The sequence below is a fragment of the Ricinus communis genome, chromosome 2, assembly GCF_019578655.1.
Source record: "Ricinus communis isolate WT05 ecotype wild-type chromosome 2, ASM1957865v1, whole genome shotgun sequence".
Lineage (NCBI taxonomy): Eukaryota > Viridiplantae > Streptophyta > Magnoliopsida > Malpighiales > Euphorbiaceae > Ricinus > Ricinus communis.
Genome location: NC_063257.1, coordinates 6,930,383 through 6,944,835, shown reverse-complemented (window position 1 = coordinate 6,944,835; position 14,453 = coordinate 6,930,383). Strand labels below are relative to the sequence as shown.

General features: G+C 35.0%; 3 protein-coding genes across 8 annotated transcripts; 2 read left to right on the top strand and 1 right to left on the bottom strand.

Moving 5' to 3' along the window:
• The first annotated feature begins 48 nt into the window (after positions 1-48).
• LOC8274084 (fluoride export protein 1) lies at positions 49-7,017 on the top strand. Of its 6 annotated transcripts, XM_025156427.2 has the most exons (9): positions 50-248; positions 345-983; positions 1,096-1,234; positions 2,361-2,775; positions 2,961-3,044; positions 4,324-4,422; positions 5,441-5,633; positions 5,786-6,198; positions 6,474-7,017. In XM_025156427.2, exons 4-9 carry the CDS (start codon positions 2,365-2,367, stop codon positions 6,690-6,692), a joined length of 1,419 nt encoding a protein of 472 aa, XP_025012195.2. In that variant the 5' UTR covers positions 50-248; positions 345-983; positions 1,096-1,234; positions 2,361-2,364; the 3' UTR covers positions 6,693-7,017. The 6 variants fall into 6 exon arrangements, with proteins under 6 accessions (XP_048227340.1, XP_015571544.2, XP_015571543.2 ...); XM_048371383.1 differs by lacking the exon at positions 1,096-1,234 and having other exon boundaries at positions 49-248; positions 345-641; XM_015716058.3 differs by lacking the exon at positions 1,096-1,234 and having other exon boundaries at positions 49-248; positions 345-713.
• A 79-nt stretch (positions 7,018-7,096) lies between these two features.
• On the bottom strand, positions 7,097-8,650 carry LOC8274085 (flavonol synthase/flavanone 3-hydroxylase). The gene is made up of 3 exons (XM_002513726.3): positions 8,144-8,650; positions 7,679-8,006; positions 7,097-7,514 (listed from the first exon to the last, which is right to left on the bottom strand). The coding sequence occupies exons 1-3, from the start codon at positions 8,602-8,604 to the stop codon at positions 7,302-7,304; spliced, it is 1,002 nt and encodes a 333-aa protein (XP_002513772.1). The 5' UTR covers positions 8,605-8,650; the 3' UTR covers positions 7,097-7,301.
• A 1,450-nt stretch (positions 8,651-10,100) lies between these two features.
• On the top strand, positions 10,101-13,462 carry LOC8274086 (fluoride export protein 1). Its single transcript, XM_048370661.1, has 6 exons — positions 10,101-10,921; positions 11,100-11,192; positions 11,633-11,731; positions 11,878-12,070; positions 12,454-12,866; positions 13,071-13,462. The coding sequence occupies exons 1-6, from the start codon at positions 10,607-10,609 to the stop codon at positions 13,287-13,289; spliced, it is 1,332 nt and encodes a 443-aa protein (XP_048226618.1). The 5' UTR covers positions 10,101-10,606; the 3' UTR covers positions 13,290-13,462.
• Positions 13,463-14,453: the final 991 nt, after the last annotated feature.

Genomic DNA, 14,453 nt, shown 5'->3' with positions numbered 1-14,453 from the left:
TATAACAATTTGTAATTATCCCCATGTGCATAGACTTTTGTGTTTCAATCTTTTCTTTTCTTATTCTGTGATGAAACAGAAATATCATCACTAGCGGAGTGAAATGCATCCACCATTAATACTAAAATTCACTTTGAGCGATGATATGGCATCACATGCAAGATGCAATCTTTTTATACCTAAAAATGATTTTAGTGTTACAATTTTACCGGGTTTTACAGAGACAGAGAGGGCAGATATAGATTGGGGTAAGAGATTAATGATCATGAAGTTGTTCGTATTCTAAAGTTTTTTGCTTTTATTTATTTTTAATTGGGAATAACCAGACCATAAATTTTGGGTAGGAGTCGTGTGGCTTAATATGAAGAATCGACCTGAAGCCACTCATTCACTACTACATTGGCAGAGATGGATTGGTTTGAGAGTTGAGACAGTGACCATGGCCGGCTTTAAGGCGTAAATATTTGCGGTCACAAATATTCTTGACCCGCCCTGACAGCAACTTAGATGGTCGTGAAATTGCGTTGCCTTCTTTCTCAGTTCTAACCTCCGTTCATTCACGTCGTCACTTTTGTTTTTTCTTTTATTCGTTTTTTACTAATTGAATCAGACACCATTTGCCTTCTCTGGCCAATAACAAGGTAATAATCATTTACCTCGCTCCAGATTTTGATCCTCTCTGTCCTGCCCACCCAGTTGGTTGCTAATCTGCTGTGAGTATTGAACGTGAAGACATAATATCTCTAAATTGAAAAAAGGTTGCACCTTCACACGCCAGTATGCAATTGTACAGTTTTTCAGAGGCAATTTGTAATTTCGTATTCCAGTTTAATGACAGTCTCTATTAGTATTGTGCAGGAGGAAAAGAAAAAAGAAAACCTTTTTTTTTTTATTGTTTCAATTGTAAAACTAATTAATAAATGAATAAGCATGTGAAAGTCAGACTATGAGTGCCAGCCAGAGAGCCAACACACAGCCATAAGGTATTTGGGTTGATCTCCAAATTTCTGTTGCGACCTTCCGCCACAACCGCCATTTTCAACTGCTAGATTCTTACATTCTCTCTCTGTGTGTTGTCTTCCCCTCTCTAATCAGAGCCTTGCCATCTTCCGCCCTTTCATTGGGAAAAGTGTCTTTTGATGCTACTTTGGTCATTTTAAAATCTGTCTAGCTTTTCTTTAAATTCGAAACTGTTAAAAGCTTGCACTGGATTCTTTTCTAACTTCCAATCCAGGTGAGTTTCCTTTTCTTTTATTCATTTGGTCAATTATGGCTTCCTTACTATGATTGAAACTGTTGATGGTTGCTTGTTATTTGCATCATCTTTATTTATCTTTGTAATTTCATTTTACATGCCCTTTTAGCTGCTTATTTTATTTGTTTAGCTTCTTTGACCAATTGGGTTCCTGCACTTTTTCTTTTTTAGTGGTTAACCACTTTAATGTGAAAAAGATTTGGCTTTTTTAGACAATTTCTTCACAAAAGTTTGTTTCTTGAAGACGAATTAGGGATTTTACTTTTTAGGCTTACTTCCAATCCAATCAGAATTAACAAGTGGGGTTTGTTTTGTGTCATTTTTTTATATTTAAATTTCCCTTTACTAGTGGGGGACACATCTGTAGAAAATTAAACTTCTTGTGCTTTATTGTCAGCTGGGACTTAAAGAAAATACAATTAAATTGCCTAATTTTCACTGTTTAAGGTTTAGAAATATTTTCTAATTAGTGTTTAATATATGGGATCGACTTGGTTTGTCTGGAAGATTGTTCAAAACTACAGGACAATAGTAGTTGTGTTATCAGCTTTTCTGTGGGAAGAAGATTTTGATGCTTACATAACCTATTAAATTATTCAGCTCCAAGTTTTTATATACTTTTTTTTTTTCCTGTCCTGTAGTTGAGACAAAACTTGTGACTTTTAATTTTGTGGTATCATGTGTGGATACTAGTATAATCCATTTAATTATTGAAGCTCATGTGGTCAGGACCTCTGTGTCTATTTGGAAGTTAGTGATCAGGGGTCAAACTCAATTATATGTTTACACCTTCATGAAAGATTAATTTAGGCACCATTGCCCTTGTCATTTTTTATTTCTGCCTTTTGCTTGCCACAAATTAATTTTTATGAATTATGATTGTTCTATCAAGCAAATGTCAAAAACATGGTAAATATTTGAACTTAATTCTATGTAATAAAAGCAAAAAAAAGAAGCAATTACAACAAAAATTTGACTTTTTATTTGAGCTATCAAAATTGCAAGAAAATGAGATTGTCATCTTCATCATCATTTGCATCATATTCTTGTCACTTCTACCTCTGTGAATATTTCGCAGTGAATGAAAACTTGCAATCTGGCTCAGGGTCATGGAGCATAGGATCAATGAGTCTGTGTTCAACCGGACTGAATCGTTTGGTAGGACAAGTAGTATGGGCTCTTCTCTAAGGAGGCGTTCCTTAAGTTTGTCACGCACTGTTCCCTTTCAAATAGGTGATGATGCTGAAAGCGAAAATGTTTCAGAGGCAGGTGATATTGGGGATAGGGCTCTTAATAGCAGCAGACACAGTGACAGTGGCAGCATCCGGGTGTCTATTGATAGTGGTGCATTAGAGAATGGAGTGGTATTTCCCATTCAGGAGAACAATTTTTTGCAATCACATGGATTCAGGTCTCATAGTTCTGCAGCTTTTAATGCATCCCCAGTGTCACCATTGCCAGAAGAAATCATATCTCCTCTTTCCACAGATGCAATAGTGTGCGCTAAGGATAACCAACAAGTGAGCTTTCTATTAATCATTTACCTTGATTTTGTTTATTGGCGATTATAATCTTTACTTATGACCTTATAGATACGAACTTCAATTTAATAGTTTTGTTTATGGCATCATATCAATCAAACAAATATGACTTGTATGTTCAGATTATACAAGTAGCTCAATTATTGTTTTGCTTCTCTATGCAGGACAAAGAGGCTGCCATGGTGTTGCCGCCAATAATGGAGTATATATCATGTCTTGTTTATCTATCTGTTTTTGGAATTCTTGGGGTAATATCATGAATTTACATTTTCACTTTCTAAAGCTTTTTGATTTGCACAGTGAATGGTTAATATACAAATATGTAGGCTCTTTAGCTTTTTATTTTCTGTTTTTTATCTTTTTTGAAGGATTTTAGTTATGAAGTATATGCCAGTAGGTCATTGGTAATTACAGAGGGCATGAAAAATGTGTAAAGGTGCACTAAAAGGAACTTATTTTTGAATTATTGATTAAATGGCTGTAAATATAACTGCAGAAGTTTGTTTAGTTATTCCAAATAATCAGCTGCTCTCTAGAGTTTACATTTGTTATCCTCCTTGTCTGTTTTGGCCAAAATTTCTTCTCTCCCGTCAATGTAATATCGATTCATATCTTGTCAAGTGGTGTATAGTGAAATTGACAAATGTCCTAAGACAAAATATCATTCTTTTCTGGGAAAGCAAGTCCCAATATTAAATACTTGGTACATGTCCCACTAACTTTTGGGTTCTGATTTCATTGATATGAATTTCCAATGATGAAATAATTGGTATTACTACTCACTAGAGAAGGTGTGTTTGGGGGAATATGCTTAATCCTGCAAGGGCATTATTGCAGTCTTAGGAAAGTGATAAAGCTTGGATAAAGCAAGGAACTTGCTTAATCATTTTAGGGGTCGAGAAAGTAATATTTTATTACATCCTCTGTCAGTACCAAGGAACAATTAATGTATGATGTCTGGATTATAAGTTCAGTTTAAAATCTCTTGTTTTCTCCTAGTTTAGTTTGTATAATACTTGAAGTCTCAAGATCTGTTCATGTAATAAGTTTGCCCTCAACTTGAAATTTAGGTTGGTGTGGATGTTGAGTTATATATGCATAGTATATATTTGAAATTCATTACAGCTTGTTGGGTTTCCTCCTGGGAATTGAATGGCATAATTCATAGCATTACATGTAGAATGCCATTTCCTTTGATTTGGGTTATCGGGAAAAAGAAGAAAAAAAGAGTTAAATTTTGCACTATAACCTATAAAGTAAAATTGTCCTCAGGAAATTATCCTCATCTCAAATTATTTATTATGTCAATTGCATTCTTTTCTTTTTTCCTATTTATTGTGATTGATATCCCCATATTGTTGTACATGAGAAGGCCATAGAACTTTTGTGGGACAAACAAAATCTCCTTTTCTCTCTTTTCCTTATTTCATTGTTTTTCTATATGAATTTAATTAAGGGAGAGGATGCCCTCAATTTTGCTATAAATTGATCTATGAAATACTAATGTTCAATGTGTATGCAGTGCAGGTTTTAACAAGATATGTATTACAGAAACTTTTCGGCCCTAGTGTTGCTGGTGTGACAAGTGACCATTACCCTTTATACCTCGACCTTCCTTCCAACATGGTCTCTCTCCCTCTCTCCCTCTCTCTCTCACACACACTCTCTCTCTCAAATACTGCCATGTGCACCCCCACACATGCATTCTCTTGTCTTCATATCTGACACTGTTGATATGTTCAGTTATGGTGTTATCCAAATTGCTTTATTCAGATTAGCCAGATTCCTTATTTTTTAGAACAGATGTCCATGATGACTGTTTTAAATGAAGATGCCTTTTCCTTGTAATGGTTATTTGTGTTTTCTTAGGATATTATGAGGTTTTGATTGCTTTAACAATGAACAGTCCGGAAATAAGATACGGATAAAATTTATTGGTATATACATTTGTGCATCCGTACTTGGAATACTTAGTTATAAAAAGCTGTCATTTCAGTTATTGTATGAGGAAGTGAAATTGAATCTAACTGGTTATGGTAGGAAAAATAGAGTTGTTATGAAGTTCTTCTTTTATTGGAACTTTGATTACCATAAATTGTTGCATCTCCAATTCTGAGTTGTCTTGCTGCATATTATTCAACAAAAGTTGCATAAGGATTGCTTTATGAAGATCTAACATGGAACTATGAATTTGTTCTCATGTAAGGATTGGGGATTTCTCTTTCCAAACTTCTTCCCCCAAAATTTCACAGCCCCACCACCATAACAAAACATACCAAGAAAAGAAGATCTTTAACTTTTTCAGATGTTTGAAACCTTGCTATACCTGAGTGGAAACTCTATTGCATTTGTAAGATAGAGTATGAGCACGAGGTAAGTGGTAACTGATACTTGGCTCCCTCACATTCTAATTAGGTGAAAATATATTCAAGTGTGCATACAAGAATGGCCATTGTTAAATCCAAGGTGTCCTGCAAATAGCACATCGTTGAGAAATTAGAATGTCGCATAGATGCTTGTAGGGCTTGCTGCTTCAAGATGAAATTAATTCTTTTTGTTGTCATTTCCGATCAGGAATTCTTCTCCAAATATTACTAGTAATAAAAGTAGTATCTCTAATGTAAATTTAATATTTATTCTTTAGGTTGGATCTTTCTTGATGGGATGGTGGGGTGTTGTCTTCAAAGGTGATATAGCTAGTATCTCTGATTATCTAGCCATTGGATTAACAACTGGTTACTTGGGAAGTCTCACAACCTTCAGTGGATGGAATCAAAAAATGCTTGATCTCATCGTCGAAGGCCACTGGGTGTTTGCTGTGGTTGGCTTTCTCATAGGTAATATGGTCCTTCACAAGAACATTTATGCGTTTTGGTGACTGCAGCATGAAACTTAGTTTGCTGCTTTAATGCCTGTCCCTATTCAAATTTTAACAGATTGCCAAACCATGATAAAGCAAACTGAGCTCGATCCAATTGTGTATTTGTAGGCCTATTCCTTGCAGCCTATTCCATCAAATTTGGCATTGGGACAGCTAAGTGTTTTAAGTCACTTCTCCAAAGATCAAACAAAACTGAAACTAAAACTAGAAGCAACTGGAGGGTGGACAGCTGCAAGCGTCATTTGGCAGTAATGGCAGCTTTGGTGCTTATGCTAGGCATTTTATGGAGTGTGAGTGGAACAATGCTGAAGAAGGAGTTCAACAGTGGCAGCAGTGGGGCCCAGTTATGGCTGGCTTGCTTAGTTGCAGCCCCAGGGGTGTGGATCAGGTGGTTCTTGGCACGGCTCAATGGACGTGGACTAGGAAAAGCAGGATATCTGAAATGGGTTCCTTTTGGGACTCTAATTGCCAATGTTTCTGCAGCTTCTATCATGGCAGCGCTTGCTACCTTGAAGAAAGCAGTAAGTTCTAAATCTTGTCAATCAATCCTGTAAGAATTAGATTTAAGAGATGAGAAGCATTGCTATTGTTACCATGGAAGCACTAAATCTGGCATTTGTGTCGATGTATCTTAATGCAAATAAACACAAGTTTGAAGTTCACCTCTATAGTGCTGCCACATTTTTAACTTTTAAAGATATCTAGAAGTATGAAGTTAAAGTCTGCATCATAGTGTGCATTCCACCAATATCTTTCATTAATGGAATTTTCATGAGTCGAGTTCTGGGTGATGCAGGTGGATACCAAGACATGCAATACCATTTCAACGGGCATTCAGTTTGGATTTTTAGGTTGCCTGAGTACTGTTTCAACTTTCATTGCTGAGTACAATGCCATGGAAGAAAGCAATAAAAATTGGAGAGCTTATGCATATGCTCTTGCAACAATACTCATGTCATTTGGCTTGGGTGTCCTGATATACTCTGTACCTGTTTGGACAAGGGGATACGAGTAGCAGGCTTTATCGACCTTTACTGTTCTCTTCTTGGTTGCATATGCTGCAGAATTTGACATGTACTTGCTGAAGAACAGCTTACTAATGCCGGATTGTGGCTCTGATGCAGAGGAGAGCTTCTCTGCAGAATGCTGACATTGTAAAATGCCTGCTAGCTACTTCGTCAAAGTCTCGACAGGTTCTTAACTACATGTATATATAGTTAAGTATATTTAGAAATCTCTTTTACTCATTCAGTTTGTTTGATCGGACTTGGAAAATTTCATTTCAAGTTCGAATTTGAGAAAATTAGACATACTATAATGATAATTAGAAAGTTAAATCATTATTAGAGTTTTCCAATTTGATTTCTTCGGCCTAAAGTGCTCTGGATCCCAGTGGGCTTTATGCCTAAAGAATGCAAATTTGCCGAGCAAAACAACTTGTAATTTATATATTTAAAGGGCGAGTATCCAATGAAGAAATTTCTTTAAGAAAGTAACTAAATGAATCAAACCAACTAACAATTACAAAAACAATTATGAGAAAGATTTTGGAGATCTCAACTTTAGATCCTTTACCGCTAAATCCTTCTCCAGTTTGAGCTTATCATCATACTAATTGCCCGATTTATTGGGGAATCTTGTTGAGCTTGCAGTAACTATAATCACCAAACTTTTTGGTCTTGAACTTGGCTGGGTTCTCTGCATTTACAAGCTTGGGGTGAGGCCCTACTTCCAACTCCGATGGAGGCTCTAGGAACACTGGCCATGACATTCTTGTCTTCTCTTTGTTTAATGTAGTCCTGTGAAGCACGCTTGTGTACTTCCCGTTGCTCAAAATCTGTCAAAAGGCAAGCAAACTGATAATACAATCATCCATGTTTGCTACCTCTACTTTGAAATTGGAAATGATTTATACGTAAGTATACCCTCCTTACGTATAATCTCTTTTGAAATCGATAACATATTAGAATGAAATGACCAATGGAGAGAGATCATAGATACCTCAAGCTGGTCACCGATATGGATGACAAGGCCATTAGAGATATACTTGACATTGTACCATTTTCCATCTCTACAAGCCTGAAGGCCTTGGACATCGTTGGGTACAAGAAGGGTGAGGGAGCTCATGTCAGTATGAGCCACCACTCCAAGGGCCAAATCTGGTCGCGGACAAGGTGGGTAGTAGTTTATTTTCAGAAGGTACTCCAGATTCTCCCCACCCAATGCTTTATCTATTTCATTCTCTTCAAGCCCTAACCCTAATGACAAGGTCTTATGTAGTCTGTCTGCAATCTTACGCAAAAGCTGTGCATATTCCTCAGTCACCTCCCTGCCATGAAAAAAACATCAATCCTTGTTCGAGCTATATTCCTCATATCCAATAAAAATTATAAGAGTTAAAAGACTTATTTAAAATATGTTTCTGACAGTTTAAATTAGGAAAACATTATTCAAAATTCCTTAAACCTGTAAGATGGAGGAATTTTAGGCCAAAACTCATAGTTAATTGCAGAAGGAGGCCAAATCTTATGAAACAAATGGTCGACCCAAGCTTTCTTGCCCTCCATTTCTTTTTGAAGAAATGTTCCATATCCTTCCTTACGACCAGGTTTTTTAGCATAAACTTCTTTCTCTTCTTGCGGAAGCTCAAAAAACTCCTTACCGACACTTTGTAACTTGCTTATAAGGTCACCAGGTATGCCATGGTTGATTATTTGAAACATTCCCCACTCCTCGCTAGCCTCAACTATCAAACGGTTCACCTTTTCTTGATCTGGGTCGCTAATGTCGATGGTTGGTACACCAATGTCAACACCATATACAGTGGTTAGTGCAGGCTGTTCATGATCTGATCTAATGAAATCTTCAGGAATGGTGTCTTGAGTTGCAGAAGCAATGCGTTGTACTCTTTCTGATTCTGTCAACATGGCTTTTGAGATTATTCTAGTTAATGTTTTAACAAGTTCTTGTAGATTTTCCCTCTTATATAATGAATTTAACTATTTATTATGTCCACTAAGTTATTTTAAAGAATAAATAACTGAATACATTTTAATTAATTTTACCACATTTGAAAATGAGATAGCTTCGGTTTTCCTTATTTATCGACTTTGAATAGATAATAATCAATGAAATTTTCCGTGTATTTATTACTATATATATGTATATATAAAAAAAGAAATCATGAAATATACACTAATTATCACAATTAGCAAGCGTACTTTTGGATATATATTTTTTAAATTACTTTATTCTGCAAATCTACTGTTTTATTTTTTTTCCCTTTTTCTGTTTATTCAATTATTGCTCATTGTCATATCTAGAAATCAACAAAAGGAATTAATAAAAACCCAAAATACTTTGCAAGATGGCAAGGTGATTGTACTACACCAATCCAATCTATACCCCTTAAGGAATAATGAGTAGCAAGTGCGTTATGGAATTTGGCTATTTTGAGCTATTATATGGTTTTGAAAACATATGTATGATATTATACATAGACATGCAAGCTGAGTCATAACTAGTATCAAAAGCTTACATATAAGATCTCAAATTAAATTACGAATATTCAAAGAATTGTGACGCGAACAAGGTCCAAAGGGTGTCCAACATAACGAAATGTGGTGCGGGACAGCTAGAAGTCATCAAACTGAAAGCTAATACAAATTGCTCCAAACCAACTCCAATTGATTCTTCGTATGCAAAAATTTCAAATTGTTTAATTATGATGACGCCGGTTGGTGGTCCATAAAAGTACGACTTTTTCAGATCAAGTTGAAGCCAATATCCTTCATGGGATCGTTCAAGTTGCGTATTGAGTGATTCTGTACGTATTTTAAAATGGCAAATATTTATCAACAGAGCAAAAGTTTTAAGCATCGTTACGCTACTGTGTGCTCTTACTAGTTATATTAATTGTTTTATCAGATTCTTAGTCAGTGCCTGGACACTCTTGGTGTTTTCTAAAATTGGGTTTGGTATCTTTAGCACCAATGGTGTCTTTTCTAGTTTTCTAAGGGGATTTTCAAATCCTATAGGATAGCGACCGAGCTGAGTGTTTTAATCAAACTTGCTTATGAAGAAAAAGTGTATTTAATTTTTTATATGCCGTAGTTGCAGCCATACTTTTGCCAACTCATTTTGAAAAAGATAACTAGATATTAAAATTGGTGCAGAATAAAAAGATTGTCAATGCATGGATCATGGATGTCTACAAGTGGATTTCCTTTTTGTTTAAGATTAAAAGCTGAATAGTGTTTTACATTAAATACTGCAATAAATAGAAAAATAATATGAATGTTCGGAATAATCAAATTTTATTTAATTTAAAAAATATCATTTTGTTGCACTGTTTGCTGCATAAGGGTCATTCCCCATGTTTAAATAAACAGAATTTGATGACATGATATGATTATATGTAGAATTTGGCAAGGCAGCGATGTGGAAGTTGGACAATTAGCAAGGCGAATCCTTGCTTCTGCTGCATAAAGTAAGGTCAGTCTTTTGCTACATGCAGCAGGGACTGTCGTTGCAGTTAAAGAAGAGAAAAAGAAAAAACAATGGCCATACAGGGATTGAAGGGCCAGTGACGTTGGTAGCATATCTTGCTATATGCATGCATGCCCTTGTAAGTTGCAGGCACGCATTAGATGAGACAAAGTCCATGCTTCTGTCAATTAACTCTCACATTTGACTTGTATTTCAATTAAAATTTACGCAATTGCAATGCTTGTTTAAATGATGTTACATCTGCCTATGGTAGTTTCTTTAGAAAAGAACAAAAAAAGAAAGAAAATTTAGGGGTTGTGACTCTTGAGTTAATAAAAAATATATATATGCATTTTCATCACCAGCTGCATCATTTTCTTGTCATATCTTATTGATTAATGTATATAAGTACTTCTACTTTGAAGATATTTTCCATCAAATATGGATTCTTCTCTAAGGCATTCTTCAAAGCTATCACACAGTTTGCCCTTTCAAATAGATGATGGTGATGATGATATTGAAAGCCAAAATGTTTCAGATGCAGGTGAAATGGCTCTTCATAATGAGAGTGGAACCATTAGGTCCTCTCTTGATGATGCAATAGAAGCTAGAGTAATACTTCCCCTAATTGAGGATAATTTATTGCAATCAAATGGATTTTGGTCTCAACATTTCACAAATATGAATACAAAGTCATCTGTGTCACCATTGCCAGAAGATCTCATACCTCCTCTTCCCACTGATGCAAAAGAACAAGTAACTTGATTTCTTTGCTAGTGATTATGAATATCTTACTTATACAGCCTTGTGGGTAGGGATTCTTACAGTTTATTGGTTCTGTTTATGGGAAGAAGTTAGGCAAATAAGTAATGCTTTTCAGATTATATGGGCAGCTCATTTTTTTTTTCCGGTTTTGCTTCGGTTCTTTATGCAGGACAAAGAGACAACAAATTCAGCAATGATGTTGCCGCTGATGTTGGAGTATATATTATGTTTTATATATCTGTCTGTTTTTGGGATTCTTGGGGTAATATACATATTTTATTTTCTGAAGCTTTTTGTTTATTTGTCCTTGAATACGATTGAGTGAAAGTCTATTAGTGTCTAAATTGTTTAGATTGCCATGACAGAAGCATTAACGTTAAAGTTTAGAATTTTTAATTTCTCGGAATTTGGATAGCCATGTATATAAAACCATTTTCTTCAATTGGGTCACTAGAAAAACATTAGAGACGGGAAGATATTGTATAAAGAAAAAAGAAAAAGAATTGTCTTCAGGTTCAGGACAACATTTTTATTTAAATTATTGATCCTAGTTATTTATATTCTTTGTTTTGCCCTGTTTATTATTTAAAATCAACTGATGGGAGATTTTTTTTGTCTATTTGTAAAATGTTGTACATGACAGGGCCATTCAATATAAAATGAAAAATTTACTAATGTTTGGCGTTTATAATTAATCTGCAGGTTTTATCAAGATACTTGCTAAAAAGACTATTTGGCCCTAGTCTTGCTGGTGTGACAAGTGACAATTACCCTCTATACCTTGACCTTCCTTGCAACATGGTCTCTCTCTCTCTCTCTCTCACACACACACACACACACACACACACAGGCAGAGATCCTCAGTGAGGTTATGAAACTATACAAGAAAAGTTGTATAAGGAGTGGTTGCTTAAGATTAATAGACCTGTAGTCTTTCATTGCTTCAGGTTGGGCCTTTCTTGATGGGATGGTGGGGTGTTGTATTCAGAAGAGATATAGCGAATGTGTCTGATCATTTGGCCGATGGACTAACAACTGGCTACTTGGGAAGTCTCTCATCTTTCAGTGGTTGGAATCAAAAAATGCTAAATCTCGTTCTTGATGGCAACTGGGTCTTTGCTGTGGTTGGATTTCTTATAGGTAATGCGACATTTCAATAGATTCATGTAATACTTCTATTACATTAAAGAAATAATTACACCTGTATATGCTGCTCTTATACATGTGACTATTCAAATTTTTTGGTCATTAGGCGGCCGATAGCTAGAGAAGTAATCCTCCTCTTACATAATCATCATCATATTGGTGAAGAACTCTCGTTATTGGTGATCTAAAAACTTGAATGGAAGACCCTCAACTCTTCATAGCCTCGAAGGGTATGAAGAGCCCATTTAAGCTGCTATAAATATTTTTTTCAAGTAAAATGAGCTTCCATGTTATAATTATAACTATTAGTAAATATCTTTGCGGGGCCACTTAGCTAAAGCTAAAACGTATGCTTTTTTAATTGTATATTTTGGCAGGCTTGTTCCTTTCAGCCTATTCTATCAGATTTGGCATCGGGACCGCTAAGTGTTTCAAGTCATTTCTCAAAAGACTAAACAGAAGTGAAACTAAAACTAGCAACAACAGGAGAGTGGAAAGCTGCAAGCGTCATTCGGCAGCTGTGCTGTTGTTAGTACTTCTGCTAGGCATTTTGTGGAGTGTGAGTGGCACAATGCTAAAGAAGGAGTTCAGCAGTGGCAGCAACGAAGCCCATTTGTGGCTAGCTTGCTTAGTTGCAGCCCCAGGAGTGTGGGTCAGGTGGTCCTTGGCTCGACTTAATGGATGTGGATTAGGAAAGACAGGACACCTGAAATGGGTGCCTCTTGGGACTTTAACTGCCAATGTTTCTTCAGTTTGTGTCATGGCAGCACTGTCAGCTTTGAAGAAAGAGGTAAATTTTGAATCTTGTAATAGTACAATATTGTTATATATTGAACATAGAGTGAAACTTTAAAGAGATGAGTAAGTATTGATGAAGTTAATATTTAGATATCAGAAATCTGTCATCTGCCTTAATATGCCTTGGCTCTAGTCTATATTTTGGCTTTGGAGTTGAATTAATTCTGATGAATGAAGATGTGGGGGATGCATGCAGGTACAGACCAAGACATGCAATACCATTGCGACAGGCATACAATTGGGATTTTGTGGTTGTTTGAGTAGTGTTTCAGCATTCATTGCTGAGTACAACGCAATGGAAGACTGTAACGAAAATTTAAGAGCTTATGCATATGCCCTAACAACGATACTCATCTCTTTTGGCTTGGGGATCTTGATATACTGCCTACCTGTTTGGACAAGGGGATTTCAGTAGGATGCTATATATGCTACCATTACGATGACCTTTCTGCCAAGTTTCTCATATATAAGTATAGAACTCCTATATATTCTTTCTTACTAGATTTAGATATGCACCGTAATAAATAATAGGAGAATATTATATATATATATTGGAATAATATATCAGACTTAAATAAAAAATTTCAAATAGACTGTATAGTATATATCAAGTTATATGCATTTTAATCAGTTCATTTTTTCAAATGAGTTTATTTGCACATCTAAGATTCAATTTCTATATCCAAAAATGTATCAATAAATGTTTCTTAATCATATAAACGACTGGTCTAAAACTACGAACTGATTAACTACTTTGACTATTTCGACCAATAATTTAAGTTACACACAAAAAATATTTTATCAGAATTTCTGTAATTTGATTTCTTTTTACCATTTAATAAGAAGTAATTAGAAATACTAATCGGAGTTTTGTTTATTTTAAATTTCAACATCATGTTATATTATAGCATGTGGTTATGGCTTGTTCCAAAAAGAATAATAAATAATGCATAACCCTCGATAATCTTTAATAATTGAAAATGTAACTCGCTTTCAATATTGGATGAACATAATACAGATAGCAAAATCCATTTAATTCGATAGGACTTAGAGAAATTCCAACTGGATGACATTTATATTTTTGAAAATTGGCAAAAATAAAGATAAATAATAAGTACAGACAAGTAAATACATTATTTATTTTACTGTGAATTACTTGTCGAGTATTAATGTAGTAATGAATGCAATCACTGTAATTGGATTTTCTTCCTCTCATTTGTAATTTAAAATATAAAATCTCAGTAATTATTCTTATTAAAAAAAAAAAACTATAGAGAAATTATTTAGGGCATAGAAAAAAATAAAAAAATAAATTAAATAGGGGTGGAATGAATGACACGTGGCCATTTATCAACCATTTGATGTACCTAACAAAGTAAAAAAGAGGATATTTAGATATAGATACGTACATATCCGAGAGACCAACTACCTTAGAAGGGAATGGTGGGGATTTAAGGTTTCCGTAAGACTTAAGGTAGTTGGTACCATTGATGATATATAAATCAATCCCTTCTATCTTCTTACATTTTTAAGTTAGGTACTTTAAATGGTTAGGAATTTGCCACATTTTTCTCTACCT

What these genes read in the sequence shown, in the direction of transcription:
- LOC8274085 (XM_002513726.3), bottom strand. Translation starts at nt 8,604, where the DNA reads ATGTTGACAGAATCAGAAAGAGTACAACGCATTGCTTCTGCAACTCAA. An exon ending in AAAATTCCTCCATCTTACAG is followed by an intron (nt 8,007 to 8,143) that starts GTTTAAGGAATT and finishes TTTTCATGGCAG; the next exon opens with GGAGGTGACTGAGGAATATG. An exon ending in ATATCGGTGACCAGCTTGAG is followed by an intron (nt 7,515 to 7,678) that starts GTATCTATGATC and finishes GCCTTTTGACAG; the next exon opens with ATTTTGAGCAACGGGAAGTA.
- LOC8274086 (XM_048370661.1), top strand. Translation starts at nt 10,607, where the DNA reads ATGGATTCTTCTCTAAGGCATTCTTCAAAGCTATCACACAGTTTGCCC. An exon ending in TTGACCTTCCTTGCAACATG is followed by an intron (nt 11,732 to 11,877) that starts GTCTCTCTCTCT and finishes TCATTGCTTCAG; the next exon opens with GTTGGGCCTTTCTTGATGGG. An exon ending in TGTGGTTGGATTTCTTATAG is followed by an intron (nt 12,071 to 12,453) that starts GTAATGCGACAT and finishes ATATTTTGGCAG; the next exon opens with GCTTGTTCCTTTCAGCCTAT.
- LOC8274084 (XM_025156426.2), top strand. Translation starts at nt 2,124, where the DNA reads ATGAATTATGATTGTTCTATCAAGCAAATGTCAAAAACATG. An exon ending in TCGACCTTCCTTCCAACATG is followed by an intron (nt 4,423 to 5,440) that starts GTCTCTCTCCCT and finishes TTTATTCTTTAG; the next exon opens with GTTGGATCTTTCTTGATGGG. An exon ending in TTGCTACCTTGAAGAAAGCA is followed by an intron (nt 6,199 to 6,473) that starts GTAAGTTCTAAA and finishes TGGGTGATGCAG; the next exon opens with GTGGATACCAAGACATGCAA.